Here is a 22016-nt window from a genome sequence, read left to right as displayed (position 1 = left end):
AGCATGATGTTGGCTCAGAGCCAAAACGGCACCCACACAGGTAGTGCTTAAACTGTTCTGGTGAAATTACAATCAGTATAGGAAGAGAATCCGGTTCCACTGCACCCTTTCCTTATATAAAAGGTGAGCTGACAGTCATCTACATTGCCAAACACAGCTATGAGCTTCAAGGATAATTACACTACTAATTTGCCTAGATACTTCTGAGATTTCAATACTTACACATATGACATAAAGTCATGACATCACACTTGTGTTATGGTTTAATTTTTGGGAAAAATCATAAAATTACCCAGGCAAAATACCCTTGAAAAGTCCATAGTTACCACTATGATTTCATGTATTTTTGATAAAGTTTTGATAGAGACATTCTGTGCATCATGTCTTTCATATGTAGGTCTGCCATGTTTACCAGGCCTAAGCCAAAATGTGCGGATGAACATTCACACATTCTAAAAGCACACGGGAACTCAGACACAAAGTACAGATCAGGCCATCTCCACTTTTACTTAGATGTACAGTGCCAGATTTATGAACTTAAAAGAATATATGTGTACACTGTACCTGCAAGTCTTTTTGGTCTTTTTTGTTTTCTAGAGTAGGTGTCCTAGTCACAAAGTCATTCAGCGTACTGCGGAAAAATCAATTCACTCCGAGTTAGTAACTGGACAAATCTACTCAACACATCTGTAAACCTTCTCTCTTACACAGTACCTGAGAAGAAGAAAGTGTCCAGGAGGAGCCAAGTTCAACTGCACAGACTCTTTGAGAAGTCCTAGTAAGGACTGGAAGTTCTCCTGCAAGGCTGAGACAGGCAGTCTGCCAAAAAGCAATACCAAAACAGACCCAAGTCTGAAGTTAGAGTTAAAGAAAAACAGAAAACCATCATACATGGGTAGCTCAGTCATCTAAAAGCTTCCATCAAGATCAGTCCTTTAGATCCTGCCCCTTTCTAACTGATCTCTTGTCCCAAGTAGCAAGTGATAGGATTAGAGGAAATGGCCTCAAGTTGCACCAGGGAAGGTTCAGATTGGATATTAGGAAACTTTTGTTCATGGAAAATGTTGTCAGACACTGGAACAGGCTGCCCAGGGAAGTGGTGGAGTCACCATCTCTGGAGGTGTTTAAAGGACATATAGATGAGGTTCTTAGAGACATGGTTTAGTGCCAGAGTTAGGTTAATGGTTGGACTTGATGATCTTGAGGGTCTCTTCCACCCACCATAATTCTATGATTCTATCTGGCAGCACAGGCAATATGCACACATCAGTAAATGCAAGCAGCACATGCATTATGCCAGCCAGCACTGTAAGAGTTGGGTCTTGAGGGGGAAGAAAATGAATAAAGTTTAGCTAACCATTTCACTGCATGCCAGCTTACTTTATCTGTGTGGCTTATAGCGCACTGTATATTGTACAGTCTGATATAACTCAAGGCTTCCATCTGAGAAAAGCCAAGTATGTAAAGAAGAGTTTTAATCAAAGGACTATTTCCAATCAACTGCCTTGACCCACTGTGTCCAGCAGAGACTGTAGCCATTGCAGTTTAATTTAATTTAGAAGTTCTCTATCCATTCATCTGGCAACACAGAACAGATAAGGAGAAAGATCATAAGAAATTATACAAGTATCTTGCTAATGAGATGCCTCAAGTATGGTGCTTTCTTAGTAGGAAATAAGGCTTTCAGACTGGCATTATCAACAGATCAATGGCACTTAATTTCATAGCCCAGTTATTCTGTGCATGTTACTTACTGAAATGGCAATAACCATTTCCTACACTAAGGTGTTTTGTAAAATAGTGATGCTGGCTGTTATCCTAACTAGAGTAAACCAGAGAATTCTCTTTTATAGTGACTGAATTACCTTTGAATGAAAGTATAACTGAACTGCAGCATTGGAATATCTACAAGAGAAGATTTCTGAAAAATAAAAGCAAAACAACCATTATTTGGCATCAGGGAAAAAAAAATAAGGTCCAAACTGTTGAGTAACAGCTGTGGTTAACACATCATTCTTAGAAACCACTTGTAGTCCAACAGGTGACCAACTATGATAAAACTATCTATACAGTAGTACAAGGGAATTCAGAGCTTCAACAGAGGACTCCAGTTCAGAAGCTGTCACTTTACTTTGAAATGGTACTCCTACATCACTCCAACAATGGTGTGCATAGTGGCAAAACTCAATTCCTTGAAAGCCAATTGGAAGGTAGCGAACTCAATGTGAAGTATTTCTAACTGTTCAGGTAAGTGTAGAAAGACAGAAATGTGTCCCTGAGTTGTAGATCTGCAGCAGCTTTATGAAAATTGTCAGCGTCTTTAGTACTGGAGAACCCCACACCTTTTCATTACCAGCAACTTTTTTAGCAAAATATTCTGAAGAACCTATTTACTTTGATGGATCAAAACACAAAAACCCACATTCTGGAAAGTATAACTTATTCAGGGAAAAAAGAGAATCACACATTACAAAAAAAACCCAAACCAAACCAAAACAAAAAAAGCACAACAAAACCGAAACAAAAAACAAACAAACAAAGCAAACACAAAACAAACTCAGAGTCTAACAATATTTAGAAGACACATTGGAATAGATCCAGGATAGAATATATTAAGAAAAGGGAATTATCTTCATGGTTACCTCTTCGCCCTTGATTTGTGATGGCTTTTTGACTACCTCTTTGACTAGATGTAATATAGTGTCAATTTTCAACGTGTTAAGCGCACATATTAAGTCCACAAGAATAAGCTGAGATGAACTAGCCACCGGAAGAATCTAACAAAGCAAAAAAAAGACACATCTCTCAGATCACTGTACCAGGTAAAATATGAAGTTGAGAAAACAGCTTTTTGTGTAATTACTCAAATAGTAATATTTATACAAAATGTAAATTAGACAAGTTAAATCAAGCATGCAAAAAATTGCCATATACTGATCTTCTCCCAACACCTTCATGAAAACAACCTCATTATGCTCAAATTAAAGTAGAAAAGAAAGAGGTGTTCTATTCAGAAAAAATACTTGGTTCCAGAGAATACAACAACTCTAACCTTTCTTTGGAAATGCAGTTCATTCAAGACCTTTAAAATCTATTTGGGAAGTTGCAATCCCAAGATTATAATCCATTATTGAATAAAAAATGCCTAATACTATCAGACTCAAACTGCCACATCTCCTTTTTATTTGATTACTTATTTACATTTAACTCCATTCCTGATGCTTTGTGGAATTATATATAAATAAGAGTGTTTCAGATTTTTCAGTGGCTTGCCATTGTCACACGTAAAAATCCCCCAAAGAATCAATAAACAAGCCTAGATGTAACATTTGCCTTTACACTGGAAAACTAAGGGTGCCTTTCTTTAGTTTCACCTTGATTTTACTTTGATTCTTGTGAGGTTTCTTGCTATTCCATACTGCTGCAATTGCTGCCATCAACTGAATTCCAAGTTGTGCTGTCAACGGGTTGATGAAGTCCAGTATTTTATTTCTTAATGTCTATAGGGAGAAAAAAAAATAACTGTCAATGCTAAAATTTGTAAGGCAAAGGCTATCTCATGGTCTGTAAAATATTCTTCCTTTTCCCAAGATGTTCAGAAATTGCACCACAACAAAAGAATCTCTTTATATACTTCACAGACAGAAAAATTTTGATAATTTATTTATGAGTTAGTATATCCTTCTTACAGATGGAAGTCACATTTGTTGGAAGACAGATTGCAAAATAGAAAAAATAAATTCTTGTGTTATATTCTCTCTTCTCCTACAAATATTTGTCACTACTATGATTTATCAATATTGAAAAAAGAAGGGAAAAGTCTAGTATTTTCATTTCTTCAAGTACATGTCCTCCTGCCTGTGGAAGGTGCAGACAATTCAGGGGCAGTTGGCTCTAGAGTAGCTATTAACAGAAGCTCACAGAACAAAGCAAAGCATTAAACAAATCAGGTAAGGGTGCAGATGGGCAAAAAGAACAGCAAAAAGTCTGCTTTTGTAGGTAGGTACTGTGCAAGCCTGTAGCTTATGAGAGTTCTTCAAAAATACTTAGTGGCCCAATAGCAAAACTATTCCTATGAGCTCTACGTAAAATGCACTATGAGGGAAAGGATGTCAAGGATGATGAGATATGCAGCAGTTTAAAAGAACTCCTACCTTGGTTGCTTTAAAGTAGACTGAAGAAGAGCCTTTTGTTGTTCCAAAGAAGTCAGTTGGCCTTTTTTGAGAGTCTTCCCTCTTTATAACGCTCCAAAGAAGGGCCATGGTATTGATAATGCGAGGCAATTCTTCCAAAATGGCATTCCTAGCATTTCTCAGGTTTGCAGGTTCAGCTAAACATGATGACTAGAAAAACCAAATATATGAATATTAAAATACATTATATTAGGTACCACAGAGTGACTGTTTTAATTCTATAATGCGGAGGATTATAGTCAACTTTTGTAATGACAACTTTTAAAATAATTCAACAAATCTATTCCTTAAATATATTGCTTCTATTGGAGTCTACTGAATTTGCTGTTCACTATTTTGGTACAGACAGACTAATACTTGTGTGACCAAGATCACCATTAACGTCTTCTGCTTAAAATTAACATGCCTGTCTCAAAAAAAATTCAGTCCCCCTCTCATACACTTTTACTTAGTACATTCCCTTTGGTGTGCTGTAAGGCTTCCTTAAAGTTGTCTTCTTGTACAAGTGCTGCTTTACTACTTATATTCACCTCTGGATGAAAAAGGGATACATACTTTGACAAACTGGTGCTGAGGTGTCCAGCAAGTGGTAGATGACAAGCACTTACCTTTTTAGTTTGATTAGGGTGATCCAGAAGGCAGAAGTGACCAATGGTTGTCAGACCTTCCAAAAGGGTTAGTGGGTAATCAGGCGTAACATTTTCTCTTTTAGAAGTTAAGCTTTGCACAGATGAGGGGGAGATGGGGGGGAATAAAAAAGAAGGTTAACAGGCCAAGTGGTATTTCCTTTATTAAAAATTGCATCAGAAATCTGTTTCTATTCAATAGTTAAAAGAATACTGGAATGACAAGCCAGGAATATCAACACAAAGCATTCACGAACTATGCTTGGACAAACCCTTTTCCCGTCTAGATCTTTTAGAATATTATTCCCCAGGTGACCATCAATCTTCAGTGTTTGATTATTTTCCCTTACTCCTTTCACTTACTGCCTGTTCTGAACAGTATCACTGTATTTTTCTTCTCCAGGGTGTCTCTCCTCAATTAGTCACCCAAAATCCTTAGTCTTGTCAAAACTGGGAACTTGTTTTCTACTTGGACAGCAGGCAAGGGAAGATATGAATTATCACAGCTGCTGGTTCCCTTTCCTTTCTTCCTCCAGCTGCAGGGAGCCCTGCTGCACTGATATTGCCTCCACCTCATCTGGGCTCAAGGGACAGCCAGCTGCACAGGCAGCAGGGTTTGAGGATCAAACTCTAGGAACTACAACACTAAGCCACTGAGTTACTATGCACCGCTCTGTAGTAAGGGGAACCTTGCAGCATAATAAATCCCACCCTGCAGACTCTTACCTTGCAGATGTTTTTGCAGATGTCTTCACAGCTTCATTTTCATACTGTTTGACAAGATCATCCAGGTTTTTACATATCTGTACAACAAATGGTGCCACAGTCCAGCCTAAAGACTTCCCAAAATAGGGCAGAGAACATGTGACTAAGCCTACCCAAGTGGGATGCATCCCGTAGCCATACTCTGGTTGCAGTCCTCTAACCACAGCAGAGACGAACAATCCCTGTGAAGTTATTGGGTGTGGATAGACATACTGCATTGCACCGATAGCCTGCTGGAAATTAAGAGCCTGCTGCCATTCCTTAGAGAGGTCTGGCTGATTCTCCTGCTCCTCATGAGTCTGTCCAAGATGGTGCTCCAAGACAATCAATACCTGCAAGAGCTTCAGCAGCTCAATCTGGAGTGGGTGTTCGCTCCATATTTGATCATGCCCAAAATTGATTACACTCTCTTCAAAGAGTTCTTCATCAGGAACATTATTAATTCCATCTGCCATGAGCAGTTCATACCGTTTCTGACTTGTATACATAGATGCAGACAAAGAAAGAAGAACAAACTCTTGAATTTTGCATCTTCCTAGCAAATTGCGTATGAACTCTACATTCTTACTCTCTGCTGCCTTTGCCATAGTAGCTAGCTGGCTCATCACTCTAATCAGGACTTCCACACTTTTCACCTGAACGTCTCTGTTGCCAAGCACATCTCTGTGTGTGACTTTCAAGTAGCACGGATAATATGAGCGCAGAAAACTGAGACAGAGGTAAGTGAGCAATTCTATTAGAAGAGAATGGGGGTACATGGCTGGGGACTGAGTCTGAAGCTTGCCATAAAAACTCTGCCCTACAAGAGCTTCCTGATGGCGAGCTAAGAGATTGTAAATAAGATTCAAATGTGCTGTGGAACTGGTATCCATGCTTGTACTAGCTACAGCTTCAATAAATTCTTTAGGGTTTGTTTTAAGCACTGCCTCCAGAACAGAAAAAGCATACAATACTCTCTTAGAATCATAAGGCTGCAAATACAAGAGCATGTGTTTGAATAAAGCCTCAATCATCTCCTGTTTTTCCTTCTGCTGCTTGAGCAACCTAGAATGGGTAATTTCCTGGAGCTCCAAGTCCACCTCTTCATCACTTGACAGAGACTCTGATGCCTGAGTCCTCTCAGAGTCAGCACGCACCAGGTTTAGGGCTACACTGGATTTGGAACTTTCAGGAAGGAATGCATTGAGAGACCTCACATGGCTGATGGTCTCTTTGCCATCAGTTGCAGCACTGTCATTGTCTTCGTTGCTCACTTCTTGCAGCTCCAGAGAAGGAGAAAAAGAGGATGTATTTTCACTATCATGGCCTGTGCTGGTGTCTGCTGATTCTGTGTGCTCACTATTATCTTCGTCACCATCTGCGTCATGTGAAGTTACTGGATTAGAAGAGCCATTGTTTTCGGACTGTTCAGTTTTCAACTCCAGCTTCTCTGGATCTTTTTCCACTTCTGCCCAAATTGCTTCTCTATCCACAGTAGTAAACTGGCTCAATGGAAGGTTTTCCTCAGAATTGCTCTCAGAGATGCCAGACTCTTTCAAAGAGGGCTTTTTCTTGCAAAGCCAATTATGTATATCTGCTGAAAAAAAATACTATTTTTTATCAAAAAGAGCATGTATTTGTCCATTTCACACATGTTTTATATAGAATAAAATTCATAGGAAAAAAAAGGTTAAAACGCTACTCTGCTCTAGTCTACTATTAATTGTAATAACTGGAGCTAAAAAAAGCTGAGTTAAGGCAAGAGTTATCTTTTTTTTAAGTGGTAAAGCAGTTCTAACCTACTGTAAGCACAAGATATTAGGATTAAAACAAAAAGCACATGTTGTTTCTCTTATGCTATGATTCCCTAAATGTGAAACTTTTTAATGCTTCCTGAGCACAACGTGTTTATTGAGATCAGGAGGGAAATGCAAAGGACAGCAAACAAGGATTTTTTTTTTTTTTAAAGAGCTAATGTTTTCCTTGATTACATGCTGTGAACAAGAAAGGAATATATTAGCTTTGTGTTTGTATAGCATCTAATAAACAGGTCCCTTTGGATGCTATAAACGTCTGCCACATAACTATTTGGCAATCAAGACAGAAAAACAATTATGCAAGCCAACAGCTAGGTTTAGAGTAGTGAGACAGACAGGTGACACAGAGTTTTTTTTATTCAAAAGCACCAGACACTTCTCCACTGTCTTCCTGGTCTGCTCCAGGAAAAAACCTTGGCTTCTTGGGCCAAACGGTGCAGTGTCTCATATCCATACCGCTTCCAGCAATCCCAAATCCAAACAGACTTCCCAGCAATCCCAAACCTGAACAGACTTTCCCGCAAGCCTTTGCAGGACTCTGCACTTGGAGCGAACCCTGGCTCCGTACCTGTCTCAGTCTTCCTCAGCTGCCCCCTGCAGATCTCTGTAACACTCGTCTATTCTACATTTGACACACAGGTCATATGTGATTCACAATGGTTCTCATTACAGATCTTAAAATAGACATCTTCCAGCTGTCAAATTTATCCTGCCAAGGTAAAGACTCCCTGCCACATTCCTAAATTTGTGTGGCTGCAGGTCATCTTCAATTCCAAACACCTCTCTTTGCTTCTATATCCTAGCTCTGGGATACCTCAAGACTTATGCCACAAAGGCTCAGCTCTCCTCTTGAATCAAGATGGATATTCTTCGGGCAAAGCCATTTTGATTTTTAGAAGTTAGCAAAATTAGTTTTGTGTGTGTGTGTGTGTGTGTGTGTTGTTCCCTAAACAGCAAGATCTCCCTAAAATGTTCCTCACAACCTGTATGGTTAGTTTAACATGACGCCAAATAAAGAAACCTGGTATGAGTGTATATGGTGTGCTAAGGCAAGACTGGGCAGAGAGAGTAAGATCTGCCTGTCCATCCTGCCTACTGGAACAGTTCCTGGACTGACATAGTCACCAAACTGCTCCTGGATTTCATTTGGTTGCAGACCTAGTTTTGCTCAGGAAGGGATCTTGTGAACAATGAACACACAGGCAGTGTGGATCATCTGGGAATGGCAATGAGAAGTGCAGGACAAGATCTCAGAGCAAAGCAGGGAGCAATCCAAATCAACAAAGTAGGTGCAGCCACCGCAACCGAAAAACTCATTAGGCCTTCAATGAGCATGACTTACTTCTGAACCCTGTTTTAGGCATTACTAGAGATACTTGGATGAGGAGGAATCTATGGAACCGATACAAGACAACTCAGGGTAATAGGATGCCATTGCACTTCAGCGACTACCTTCAGTAGGTGTTCAGGAGTATGCAATGCTATGTTAGCACTTACAGTTTCAGTTCAAGAACAGTTTTACCTGCTGAATTTTTCTGTTTGATGTAGTGGATGGACGTGCGCTGTGTCTTTGGATGAAGCAGCAGCAGCAGGACTGGTTCAAGAATCCGTGCAACATCATTAAGTGAAAGGGCACGGATCAGCCAGCCCTGTGCTGCAGCACCAATTGCGCCATCTGAACAATTGAGACTGTCCAGTACCACAAACAGAGACCTGAGTGGAGAAATCAGAATGAAGAAGTACAATTGAAATCCCTACAAAAGTTAATGCAAACAACCAAATAGTGGCAGGGAACAAACACAGTGCATGTTCAAGTAGGCACCAGCCAGTGGCTCATGTCTGCTAACAGCAGCTTGATCATGCACATTTTCCTGAGTTGAGGTCAAGTACATGTGTTTGTAGAAGCAAGGCCATACACATACACTCTAGTAGAGCAGCATATTTTAAAGTTCTTTCACATATTTATTTAGAAAGACTCTTAATGCTTTTGTCTCATTTTATACAAAGGTTATGATCTCATAAGTAGGAAGTAAAACTAAAATAAACTGTATTTTTGCTTTTTCCACAAGTATTAATAACTGGTTCTATTTTCTTGGGGAAAAATCTAACCCACTCCAAGACAAAAAATGTCTGCTATGCAGAAACTTGTCTGCAAGCTGCTCTTCATATATGAAGCTCTTTTTGTTTTTACAGAAAGTTCCTTCACACAAGCAAGTGCACCATGCACAGAGTGCTTTGCGAAGGTAATAGTGCAAGAAAGTTGAAGATCTTCCTTTTGCTCTTTTTTTTTTTTTCTCTGTACAGATCACTTTTCCCACCTCAGGAAAAAAGAACAGAACATGCATGATATACTTAAATATATAAATGTAAGTCTAAGCCAGTGGAAATGGAAAATACCTATCAAAGGACCGATTGTGAGAAGTCACTCTGCTGCCTTGGATCTCTCTGGTCAGATGCCACATGACAGAGAATCTGAACAGCGCTTCCAGCCTTGTCCCCTTGGCAAGGAAACAAGACAAATACATATTTTTTGCAGCATTTATCTCAGAGTACAGTTTTAGTGATTTTTAAACCTGTAGCAGAACAACAGTTATTTTGTAGATGACTGCTAATCCTTCTCAGGTAGTTTGAGAGCATTTTCTATTTTGCAATAGACTAAACCAAAATGCCATATATCCATGAATACACAATCAAAACTTAACAGCCACAGTGTTTGTAGGAGCAAAAAAAGGCATGTCAGTATATCAAAAATGTATTTCAGGGATCTTGCGTATAAATATTTTAATCTCCGCTTCTCCTTAGGGTGGTTTAAAAGTTGGATGACAAATGGGGAGACATTGGTATATTAGGTAGTGTTTATTACTGGTAATTCTGTTTGAAAGCTTTTAAAACATTTTCAAGCTTGTAAGTTAAAAGTTGTAAGAACAAAGATATGAAAACAATGCTGAAGACTGAAGGTGGCTATTTTAAGTTTTATTGTGCAAGGCACTTCTCAAAAATATACTGTAAGTTAAAGAACTGTTCTGTGATTAAACTAGACAAGTAAAATAATTAATAATTGTCTCAAAATACAACTTATTATGACATCTAAATACTAAGGTGGACTCAGGGTCAACATTATGTTGAGATACACTTAACATGGTAATAAAGCCTTCTGTTGGAATATGAAATTTACAAAATTATTTTAGAGTTATCGGTGGAGGTGGGTCAGTTTGGAAATACTGACAAAAACTGAAAGTTTTTAGATAGTATATGATTTGGGCTGAAACTAATCAAGCTCCAGCATTGACTGATACAGCTGGCATCCAAAGATTAAGTTTAGCAGTATTCCCATGACGAATAAATCCCAGGGAACTGTAAAGGTGTGGACAGAGTCTGTCAGACTCTTGGAAGACAAAGAGACCATGGGAGCGAAGACATGAGGTGGAAGGGAACTGTAAGCAGTCTGGGAAGCACTGGAAAACTCTGAAGTGCTGAAAGGGCTTTACTGAATACAGGACATACTTTATCACGATCCAAAAGTGCATGGCAGATGATGTCTTCACAGATGTTTGCCGATGGTGCCAAGCAGTGCAGCCTGTAGAAGAGTTCTACACAGGCAATATGATGCTCCCGTGTCTCTTTGTTCAGCTGATTCCAGAGCACGCAGGCCACTCTCTAGAGAAAAATATCAACAATTTATTATTACTATTACTATATTACTATTACTATTACTATTATTATGTGCCATTTCTTCCCTGACTTGCATAAATGCCCTCTATTACCAAAATGGATTTCCAAATCATCTCAGTTTAGCAAAGAGCAAGAATTTAGGTCACATTCAGACCTAAAGAAATGCAACTTTCCTATCCTGCTAGGACAGGTAATAAAAATGTACACACCTAGAAGTTAAGAAAAGCATTTCTGCTTCTATTTTCTGGGTCAAAAATTAACAGATTGTACATGTGCCAGGCACAGCAACTGGAAACCCAGTAACTGAGAAAAAGGTCTTGGAACCAACCCTCATACTAACACTAATATCAATAAATGGTCAGAAAAAGTAAAACATCTTTGAAATACATATACTCAAAACAAGGAGTACAGAATGTTTTCTTTATTATTCACCCGCTAACATTTTATCTTATCTGAAAACTTAGAGTGGTATCGAACTTCTAAGTGTAGCTTTCAAGCCAAAGAAACCAAACCCTTCAAATCAAAAATCAACTACACCTATACCCCAAGAATTTGGGCACAAACCAAGTAGAAATTTGAAACAAACCTTCCATTTTTCAACATCCTGTTGAGAAGAACATGAAGAAGAATGCAATTGCTTTCAAATGCTTGTGGAAGCAAAAAATGTCAGTGTAACACAAACATGCTGTCCCCAAACACCCATGCAAATAACATTTGCTTTCCCACCCTATCCTTAGAGGTTCAGTGTAGCTGGGCAGTAAAAAAAGAAAAAGAAAATTGACACCTGGTAGAAATCTGTTTTCTCTGAGATGATCTTTAGAACTCCAGGAGCGATGGGAGGAAGGGTGACCATCTGTAGCTTTCCAAAGAAAGGGTTGTGGCCAGACACTTTGTACCGCTTCATTCTGTCTTCTATCACAAGCGCCAGTGACTGGGAATGGTTGATCACCTCCAGCAGCGTGAAGATGGACACGTTTTGAACATAGCAGTCATTCACACAACAGCATATTGTCATTAAGGACTTCAGCCACAGAGGGAAGCTGGCATCACAACCTTCTCAGAAGACACAAGAGAAAAAAAGTTTTTGAATAATCTCAAGGTTATGGTCATATTTCTAAGAATTCTTCAATCAAGCTCACAGGACCAATCGACTAAAATGACTGCCCAAATCCAACTGTCATGCTATCATCAAGTCCCTTACTTCAGAAGGGGCTTGTTTCAAAGCAAGTTATATTCTGTTTCAAAGCAAGTTATATTCTTTTCCCTATTTCCCCCAGCAGAAAGTTCTTGCAGGATCCCAGTAACCCAGTAACTAGTGGATTTCTGCTTTCCAGTTTATGTTTATTCTCAACTAGTTTTTATAGCTGCTGTTTTCCAGCTGTCATTGTCAAGTGTCAAGACAGCTCACCCATGTAGATGATAGGCATATCATGTCTTTGCTAAGGAAGACAGCAGAAATTCATAGTGAAGTGAGGAAGAGAATCCGATTTTCTAGTTTCCCACCTCTCCATTCATTACAAATGTATCTTGCCAACTAGCCTTCAGGCCAATAATTGCTCAAATTAATGAACTTGAATTCCCAGAACAAACAGGCTCTCTAATTATACAAGATTATTGTGATGTGTTAGCTTTGGACTCCTTTGAATTCTGAAGGTTAGGGAAAGAGCTGTTGTTGCTTCTGTTATGGTTTAGAGCTCCAGTTTCCCATCTACACCCACCTTCCTCTAACACACCCTTTTTCTTTTGGTGGTGAGGGGAGAACAGGACACAGGACATGGAAGCAGGGAGATGGATTTTGTGAAAATGCTGAACAATGCCACAAGGCTTTACAGGCTAGGTCTTTTCATCCTTTTAGCTACAAGTTTTGTAGTGAAAGCTTTCAGAAGAATGTGAATTTTAAAAGCTTGGTAAAAATAGTTCTTCAGCTGCAAGACACAAAACACATACTGATGTAAGTAAATCTTTAATTCACATGCAACTTGCCTTTAGCCCTGTCAAAAGGTATTGCTACTGGCCACGGTCACATGTCTTGCAAAGAGCCAAGCTCACACTGCTATTTGTATCCTCAAATACTCAAGTTGCCCAGTAAAGGAATCTTTTCTTACCAGGAACCTGAAACAGAGAGAGATACAACTGGTCCATCTCCTCCTCCGATAGATAGACTGGGAATGTGGTACAATCCAACAAAAGGTGGCAAGCGGCAGAGAAAGCTTCCTTGCAGTCGCCTCTAAGGGGTCCCAAGACAAGCATCACTTGTTCTAAGTCCCACTCTTCTTCCTCCTTTTCTTTTTTATTACTAGAGTTGCAGTCAGAAGGAAGAGGATTAGAACCCTTGTTCTTGAACGGTGACCCTCGAACTGAGAATAAGTCTGAAAGCATTTGTTTAAATTGAGGTACAGTGATCTGCTTTGCATCCCATGGGCTCTTTTTCTTGCTAGCAGCTGCAGGTAATCTGTAGCCATTCTCTTTTTTCTCTTTTCCACTCAGATTCATTGGTGAGATGCTTTCATTACTCGTTTCTTGAAACTGCACCCCAAAAATGTATCTACTGGAAAACTTGGCAACCAGCTCTTGGATGCAATACAAAGTCTTCTGAATGCTCCCCCCTTTCTTCCAGACATCGTCTCTCTCAAGGGTCACAGTTGGCATCCCCAAGTGTTGAGAGAGCTCCGGGGAGGAAGCACTTAGACCAATGCCACTGTCTTCTGACTTCAGGGGTTGGAATGGAGTCTCATCCTCCTCCTGCAGCACAGACTGAGTCTCTGAGGTTATGTCCACATTTTCCTTTTTCACTGGGCTCTAAAACAGGAATGTTAATGTGGTTAATGTGGCAAGGTGCAGATAATTTTAAACTGTGGAGAACTGTGGCAGGCACTAGGGCACAGCTATGACAGAAAAAAAAACTAGTATTTGCAATTTCCGGATAACAGCTTACTTTTACAGAATCATGAGACACAGTTATTCATAAGCAGTTCAATTCAACTGCATTTAAAACTTAACAAATGTTTATATAATCCCCCACACATTGACTCCTCAAACAACAACAGATCCATGGCCACAGATACTTATCAAAAGGAAATGTTTCCTTAAAATCAATTCACCGCTAGAACAGTATTACTTATGTTGGATTACTTCTAGTCAAATGCACGTATTTGTTCTACAGCAAAACTTTGGCAGGCTGTGCTTGTGTGACTGCTTTATGCCATCTACTCCTCATTCCCTATCATGGTCTCCTGCACACAAATAATACCACATTGTGTTAAACTAAAATATTAATTGAAAGCCTTGCAGACCTATTCAGCTGTAAAGCTGGGATTAATTTGGTAATTCAAGTCTTTAGCAACTGCATGATGCTGAGTGCTTTTCAAAACCATTAAGATGACATTCTTCTCAGGAGGTAGGACTATAGCTCCAGTTTCAGAGAAGACTATACTCCTTCACTGTCACAAATAATTCAAACAAGTCAGAACTGAATACTCATAAGAATGACAAGGCATCAGAGGGCTCTGGAAGGAGCCAAGGAACATAAGTTTCAAAAATCTTTAATGATGCAGTTATCATCTAGGTTGAAGTTAGGAGAATTAGCATTTTAAAATAAATTATGTCACTAACAATTTTAAACATCTATGAGTAGTTGAAAAACACTTACCCCACTTCCACTTCCTGTCTCAATGTCCAAATAGGAGGGAGGCATTTGCACTTTGCTAAGCACCTTAAAACAGGTCTTTAAGGCATGAGTGAGTTCTGGTAAACCTAATACTTCCAAGTTTTCCAGAAGAGACTGTACCATATAACTGAGCATCTGTGGAAGATACTGAGTCTGCACTTCAGAGTAGAGTTCCTAAAATAAATTAAAATAGTTATCATATGTTATTATTCATCCATCTAGCAACATTGATCAGTGATTGTTAAAGTCAGTTCATGAATGGTTAAGCTGTACTAACTTGCTTCAGTGCTATTCCTTCTTTCTCCATTCTACAGGATGAACACTGATTCACACCCTAAAAAGCTCACGATAGTCAGCCAGCTACTAAGACACCAAAAAATCCCAGGAAATTATTTACCCAAGAAGCAAAAGGTACACTTTTTCATTCTTTTGATAGAATCACTGCATTTTAAAATGCAAACAATTTTTATTTTGCTAGACAATAGCACAGGTAGCTGTATGTAAGTCAGCACATAAAACTATACTTTGCAGGACATAGCAAGCATATGCACACGTATGTCAATTTGCCTATTTTCATTTTAGGTAATCACAATCTGAATTATTTAAGTTGCTTAAGACTTTGAAACACTTAACTTCAGGTTGCCTTACCAAAGGAATCACGTCAAGAAGAAACACCAATAGTGTGCAGAGCTCTGAAATTGTAGGAGGAGTGCTAATATTTTCAAGAGGATATCTCATCTGTGTGGATTTGTTTCTGGATTGAAAGAAACATTATTTTGTAAGCTCTTTTCCTGTCAAATTCTTGTTATCACAAAAAGGCTTCATTAAAACTGGCACAAAATACTGAACAGCTAAGATTTCTGAAGCAAAGTAAAACTGACTTCTAATACAGCAGGATAAAACATTCTGTCAAAACCACCTAAACTGTAGCTTGCATGTGGGATGCTAAAGAGCTTCTAATTTTTTGGATTGAACCTCCATACATAATCTTACCACTTAAAGTATAATCTTCTCTCTTAAAAAGAGAAGAAGATAGATATATCTATTTTTCTTCAAAACCCACTGTTCTTCGAAGGAAGACATCTCCACTTCCCCTCCCAAACCTCTTCCTTCTTCAGGTGTCACTTTAAAAGTAATTTATTTGGTTCTCAGGTTGCAAGTTTCCATCTAATAGTTTAGCTGTTTCCCTTCTTGAATTATTTTAGGATGCAACTTACATATCTGCCTGATTCTAACACATATTATGTCCCTTCTAGAATTTAAATCTTTCAGTAAACTTTACTATCTTAAACAGATAGCTCTTAAGTGGCATTTTTAAGAGAAGCACTATCGTTTGACAACATAAACACCTGAAACAATCTTCAAAACATTTGGTCATGTAATCCCAAAGAAAGTCCGTGCTTAAGGATGTGATCAACAAATTGACTGTTTTGACAATTTCCGAAGCATTTTTGTTCTCTTTGATTGCACTGTGTGAAAGGGAAAAAAAAGGAGAAAAACAAAAAAAAAGAAACACAGGTTAGTGAAGATTCTAGGAGCAGGCACATCTCAGTATTAGCTGATGCGTTGTAAAATCTTTTTCCCCTTTTCTCTTCAAGCTAAAATACATTGATAGTTTTAAACACAGGACTAAGTAATTCCAGAAAAGCTAGAGTTTGAGAGTATTTCTCCTAGGTGAAATCAAGGCTTCAACTTTGAAAATCAAAAGGCTAAGAGTTCTGTCACCAGATTGAGTCTTGGCCAATATAACTGGATTTAATCAACATCAGTCATAGGTAGTGTACTTAATTTCCTTCTCTGCTAATTAAAGAGAAATCAAGCATACATGGAGGAAAAGTCATAGAAAAATCTCATCGTACATACAAGTTACTTTTCCCCAGTAAGTTTGCAGACAACACCAAGCTGGGTGGGAGTGTTGATCTGCTGGAGGGCAGGAAGGCCATACAGACAGATCTGGAAAGGCTGGATTGATGGACTGAGGCCAACTGTATGAGGTCCAACAAGACCAAGTGCCAGGTCCTGCATTTGGGTCACAACAACCGCAGGCAGCGCTACAGGCTCAGGGAAGAGTGGCTGGAAAACTGCCTGGTGGAAAAGGACCTGGGGGTGTTGGTCAGCAGCAGCTGAACATGAGCCAGCAGTGTGCCCAGGTGGCCAAAAAGCCCAACAGCATCCTGGCTTCTAGCAGCAATAGTGTGGCCAGCAGGACTAGGGTAGTGATTGTCCCCCTGTACCTGGCACTGGTGAGGCTGCACCTCATATCCTGTGTTCAGTTTTGGACCCCTCACTACAGAAAAGATATTGAGGAGCTAGAGAGAGTTCAGAGAAGGGCGACGAAGTGGGTGAGGAGCCTGGAGCACAAGTCTGATGAGGAGCAGCTGAGGGAACTGGGGCTGTTCAGCCTGAAAAAAAGGAGGCTGAAGGGAGACCTTATCGCTCTCCACAACTACCTGAAAGGAGGTTGTAGCATGGAGGGTGTTGGTCTCTTCTTTCAAGTAACAAGCGACAGGACAAGAGAAAACAGCCTCAGGTTGTACCAGGGGAGGTTTAGATTGGATATTAGGAAATATTTCTTCTTGGAAAGGGTTGTCAGGCATTGGAACAGGCTGCCCAGGGAAGTGGTTGAGTCACTGTTTGAGTTCCTGGAGCTGCTTAAAAGATGTGTAGATGTGGTCCTCAGGGACATGGTTTAGAGGTGGACTTGGCAGTATTAGGCTTATGGTTGGACTTGATAATCTTAAAGGTCATTTCCAACTTAAATGATTCCATGATTTGTTAAAAGTGACCTTCAATTGGTTAGCTTTCAGTAAGTTAGCTTAATATAAATGATACAGTTGCAGTTAATAGTTGAAAACCTGTTAGTTATACCTTGCAAGTATGTTGCCACTTTGATTGTAGCTGAGTTTGAGATCAGAACCAAGCGCATCTCTGCAGTAGGAATAAAAGGCTCTAATAACTTCAAGGAACAGATCCCCAACAACCTGTGGCCCTACAATCGAAGGAAAAAAGAATCCAGTAGTTGCATCAAAGTGATTGTTAGGTAGCTCAGTTACAAACTTGTATAGAATTAAATTAGGGGTAGCTAGACTAAAAAAAATGAACACCCAAGTAAGACGAAAATGCCTATGTGGCTTTTAAAAATGTCAGATTTTCCAGTTAAAATAAAATTAAATATGTAGATTTTTAAAAATAGTAATAATAATAATAATAATAAAAAAACCACAAACCAGCTAAAAACCAGCTAAAACCAGCAGAAGAAACATTAGCACCACTGTCTTATAAGCAGACTAACAACTGTTTCTACTAAGGTAGCATTCATCTATTGGACAAACAATATATAATCCTCATTTTTCTTGGCATTGCTTTGATAATTCTTTGACATGAAATGTGCTTAAACGGACTTTCCTGACCTATGAAAGAGGATAAGCTTACCAAATACAGCAGCCTGCAAAACCAGCTGCCACTTGAGTGTTTAGTCCCAGTACATTAGTCTGGGTGTCTACAGGTGTAGTAATTGTACCATCCCTCTTGCACCCAAGATAATACATAGAACAACACTTTGGGATACAGTTAGTCATTAAGACTCTATTAGCTTCTTAGAAATACCATTTAATCAATCCACAGGCTTCTCATACCTGTCAGATTCACAGAATATAATTTCAAAGATTTATCTGTGCATGGTTCTTACAGGGTATTATTACATCCTAAAAATCTGTCAAGTCACTTTGGCTTAATTTTCTGATACAGAAAAGAGAACTTGCCCTTTAAAATAAGAGCCAGCAGAGCCCCACCCTTCTGGTGCTGGCAACTTCATGTATGCAACAGGACAGACATGTGACAGTCCAGAGGAAAGAAGGAAATTCTTCACAGCTCAGTCATTATGTCTAAAGCTATAGCTCCACAGCAGCGTCAGGCCAGCACAAGCTCGCAGCACCACTGTCAGGGTTACCCCAGCCTCCCCACTTCCACAGCAGGTTATTTGCAGCTGGAGCACCTGCAGGTAAGCAGCACTGCCCACTTTGGCAGCGGTACCACCACAGGCTAGCTGCCTGTGAGACTACAGTGCCTGGAAGTGCAACATGGCCACGAGAGTCTGATGCAAGCATGCAGGAAGGCCTGCAAGCACAGCTGAGCACTGGAAACAAACCCAGGCAAGAGCAGTAGCGGTGGTTTTCCAGATAAAGCTGCTTTATAAAACAGAACAAAACCAGGCCTGACAGTATTTTAGGGAATATGCTCCAAGGAATGAATTGAGCAGAATATTGAGAGTAGAGCAGAAGTGGTTCTTTTTAACTGGCCCCTCAGATCGAAGTTCTGGGCATGGCAGAGTGTTATCCTCACTAGGATACATCCATGCCACACAGTGGAGTGCTCTGCAGAAGAGCCAGAGATAACCTGGAGCAGATGCTTGCTCCAGAGCACCATTCTGAACCAGGTCCAAGGTGCACACTAATGCACAACACACACATATTCAGAATTAGTAAGAATTGTGCAGGGTGTTGTCTTGAGTCCTGCTGTCAAAGGCAAAGGACACCAAGTTGTAAGTCATTAGCAGTCATAACGGAAGTGACAAGCAACATTACCTATTTCAGGTTTGTCAAGGAGACTGATGAGGATGCGGAAGGGTTTCAAATAAGCTTGATGCTGTTCCTCTGTATCAGACTCTGGGAATTTCTGATGTAAAATTTCAATCAAACTCTAATAAAAAGAAAACATCAAAAGATTATACATAGAAGAGAGATTGCTGTTTTATCAAGACCTCAAGTGTTTCTAAATTTGGTTTTGTTTAGTACCAACTAAAACTGAACTTCAGTTTTCCATACAGGGTAAACAAATTGATGACATCTCATCATCTGTACTCAAGAGCTGATCTTACTCAGAGAAGCATTTTTAAATAATTCACGTAGTTCATCAAAGATGCTACCCTTTGGTTTCATTAGATTCCATTTGTATTGCAAGCACATACAATATTGGGATAAATACAGCACAGCAGGCATTCAGTAAGATAAAATATAACCACCAAAAGAATGCTATCTTTAGGGTCAGAAAGCGAAGGACAAATGAAGCGGCACAGTGAACAATTATAGACACAGTTTGCGCTAACATGTAAAACAATGACAAATACATCTGTATACAATGAACACCAACCTCAACCAAAAGATCTTTAGAATATTTTCCAAAGAAATAAATAGCATGGTCTTCAGAAGTTGTTGAGTCTGGAGCAAAAGTACCACCTTTAATATCAGAGCCTACAAGATAAACAGAAACATCAGGAGTACAGAGAAACACTACAGTACAGAGAACTACACATACCTTGTTCATACAAATATTGAAACTACACTGTATTTTTAACTTGTCATTTCAATGCTTTGCTTGAAAATAACACATGTACTGCCCAAGGATGGCCCATATATTGCAGTTTGAGGCATCCAGTTGTGCTATACTGAACACAAATCAAAACCAAGGCCAGGGCCAGACACAGGGACAGCAAGGGCAGCCTTTAAGCAACTACATGGCTGCAGCTGTTGTCCTCTCACTTTTACCCTCCTCTTACTTCTTAAAAGGAGGCAGACAGGGAGAAGCTATAGTTCACTTATAGCCTCTCCTTGACAATTAGGCCCATGTGTGAATTAATAGACCATTACTTCCAGAAGAGCAAGGTTAAATAGCACCCTGATCCTTTCAGTCCACTGAACCACTTCAGAATGAATTATGGACAGGGCCAGAAATAACTCATCAGGTACCTGTCAGGACAGTGAGATGAATTCACCTCTGAAGAGAAGACCTGTTTGCCAAATGAATGCTTAAGTTTATTAAACAAGTACTTAATAAATGGCAACTAAACAACACTTTATTTTATCATCATTCAATAACTGCTGGGAAAAGTGTACTATAATACATTTTTAAGCGCTGCTTTTCTTTTCCTCTTAGGTATTCAGAATATTGAATATTACTGTATACTGTACAGTACCTAGCAGCCATGCGTATAGTCTTCTATTAAGTGACATGTCTCTCCTCAACAATGTCTGCGTAGCTGCTGACAGAATATAGACTAAATCAGTCCTGTGCAATAGAATAGGGCTTTCGTTGCAGTCCTAGGATAAAAAAAAAAGACACTTTACGTGTTTATGAACACTGAAACAAGTTAAACTGGTAATGATGGGGTTTTTAAGTGGTAATGTTAATGCTTTGGAAAAAAAAACAACAAACCATCAACAACAAAATATTTTGTATACTAAAAATCTCAAGAAGGGAATCTGACACAATTGTGATAATTTTAATATTTAAGGTACAGTGCTACAGTTAAGCTAACATATAGAATTCTTCATTACATTATGCTTTCAGACTTAAAATTACTTGCTATTTCCAAAATACTGATTATACTACTAGGTAAGCTAGAAAACAATGGGGAACAGCTCCTGTTTCAAGGAATATTTTCTTTCCTAGTCTTTAACAGAAGTATCTTAGCTTAGCACAGACAGTTCCAAATGCAGAAATCCTACTTAAAAAAAGAGCTCAATATCTTTTTCCGTACACAATTTGTCAGGCCTGAATACTTAAAGCACATTCCAAATATCATGCAATATTCATTGTGAAAGCACATGTTCATTTGAAGCATTTTGATGATGTAAAACCAAGTTAGCTGTAAGGATTCTGAGAAGCAGCTATCTCTACTATCAATTGATGGGGAAACAAGAAAATGCAAAATCTGTTCATTGACTGTGAAGGTACAAAATTCAGACATTTGGCATTAGCAAAGGCAGGAGCTGGATTGGTTTCACGGAAGACACATTCCCTGCAAAGTGTGCTGCGACAGTACCAAGTTAGTCCTCTTACCAAAGCTATGTAAAATGGGAAGAAGAAGAGAATCACTTCTAGAGTGTTTCTTTGCACAAGGACGTTTGAATCCAATACTGCTACACACAAAGACTTTATCTGTAAAAGGAAAATACCACAATGATAATATCTAAACTACAAGTACTGTTAATAATGACAAGAAAAGAAAGCAAACTTGGATACATGTGAACAATTTATTTTTAAATAAGAGTATAATTACTCAGACTTTTAACTCCTGTCCTCAAAATGAGTTAGAAAAAGGTTTTGTGGAATACTGTTAAAAGAATCTTTCATATTTATGAAATACTTAGTTTTGTAATAATACAGAATGTCACAGTGTGACATCACCAGCCATCAAACAGAACGTGAAGCCTAACAAACTGCAGATATTAAAGTACTCTAATTAGCATTACAGTTATTCCATAATTCAAATTTAACATAAATTAGCACCTACTGAAGA

At 39.0% G+C, this 22016-nt stretch overlaps 1 protein-coding gene across 6 annotated transcripts in view; it reads right to left on the bottom strand.

Annotated features, from left to right (window-relative positions):
- DOP1B (DOP1 leucine zipper like protein B) overlaps positions 1–22016 on the bottom strand; it is a 51302-nt gene that overhangs the window by 12690 nt on the left and 16596 nt on the right. For 5 of the 6 annotated variants that reach the window (XM_065862383.2, XM_065862397.2, XM_071810890.1 and 2 more), the window contains 21 exons: positions 21557–21655; positions 20691–20814; positions 19868–19968; positions 19303–19417; positions 17588–17708; positions 16069–16188; positions 15368–15473; positions 14702–14893; positions 13158–13851; positions 11837–12105; positions 10885–11037; positions 9778–9878; positions 8903–9093; positions 5546–7160; positions 4802–4913; positions 4155–4343; positions 3375–3500; positions 2643–2777; positions 1866–1921; positions 715–819; positions 565–631 (listed from right to left, as the gene is read on the bottom strand). In XM_065862383.2, the coding sequence (XP_065718455.1) occupies positions 565–631; positions 715–819; positions 1866–1921; positions 2643–2777; positions 3375–3500; positions 4155–4343; positions 4802–4913; positions 5546–7160; positions 8903–9093; positions 9778–9878; positions 10885–11037; positions 11837–12105; positions 13158–13851; positions 14702–14893; positions 15368–15473; positions 16069–16188; positions 17588–17708; positions 19303–19417; positions 19868–19968; positions 20691–20814; positions 21557–21655 (4791 nt within the window). The remainder of the gene's footprint in view (positions 1–564; positions 632–714; positions 820–1865; positions 1922–2642; positions 2778–3374; positions 3501–4154; positions 4344–4801; positions 4914–5545; positions 7161–8902; positions 9094–9777; positions 9879–10884; positions 11038–11836; positions 12106–13157; positions 13852–14701; positions 14894–15367; positions 15474–16068; positions 16189–17587; positions 17709–19302; positions 19418–19867; positions 19969–20690; positions 20815–21556; positions 21656–22016) is intronic. The other variant, XM_065862390.2, reaches the window with a different exon arrangement.

The sequence above is a fragment of the Patagioenas fasciata genome, chromosome 1 (assembly GCF_037038585.1).
Source record: "Patagioenas fasciata isolate bPatFas1 chromosome 1, bPatFas1.hap1, whole genome shotgun sequence".
NCBI classification, from domain to species: Eukaryota; Metazoa; Chordata; class Aves; order Columbiformes; family Columbidae; genus Patagioenas; species Patagioenas fasciata.
The sequence above is the reverse complement of the archived record's forward strand: the minus strand, read 5'-3'. Positions and strand labels throughout refer to the sequence as shown.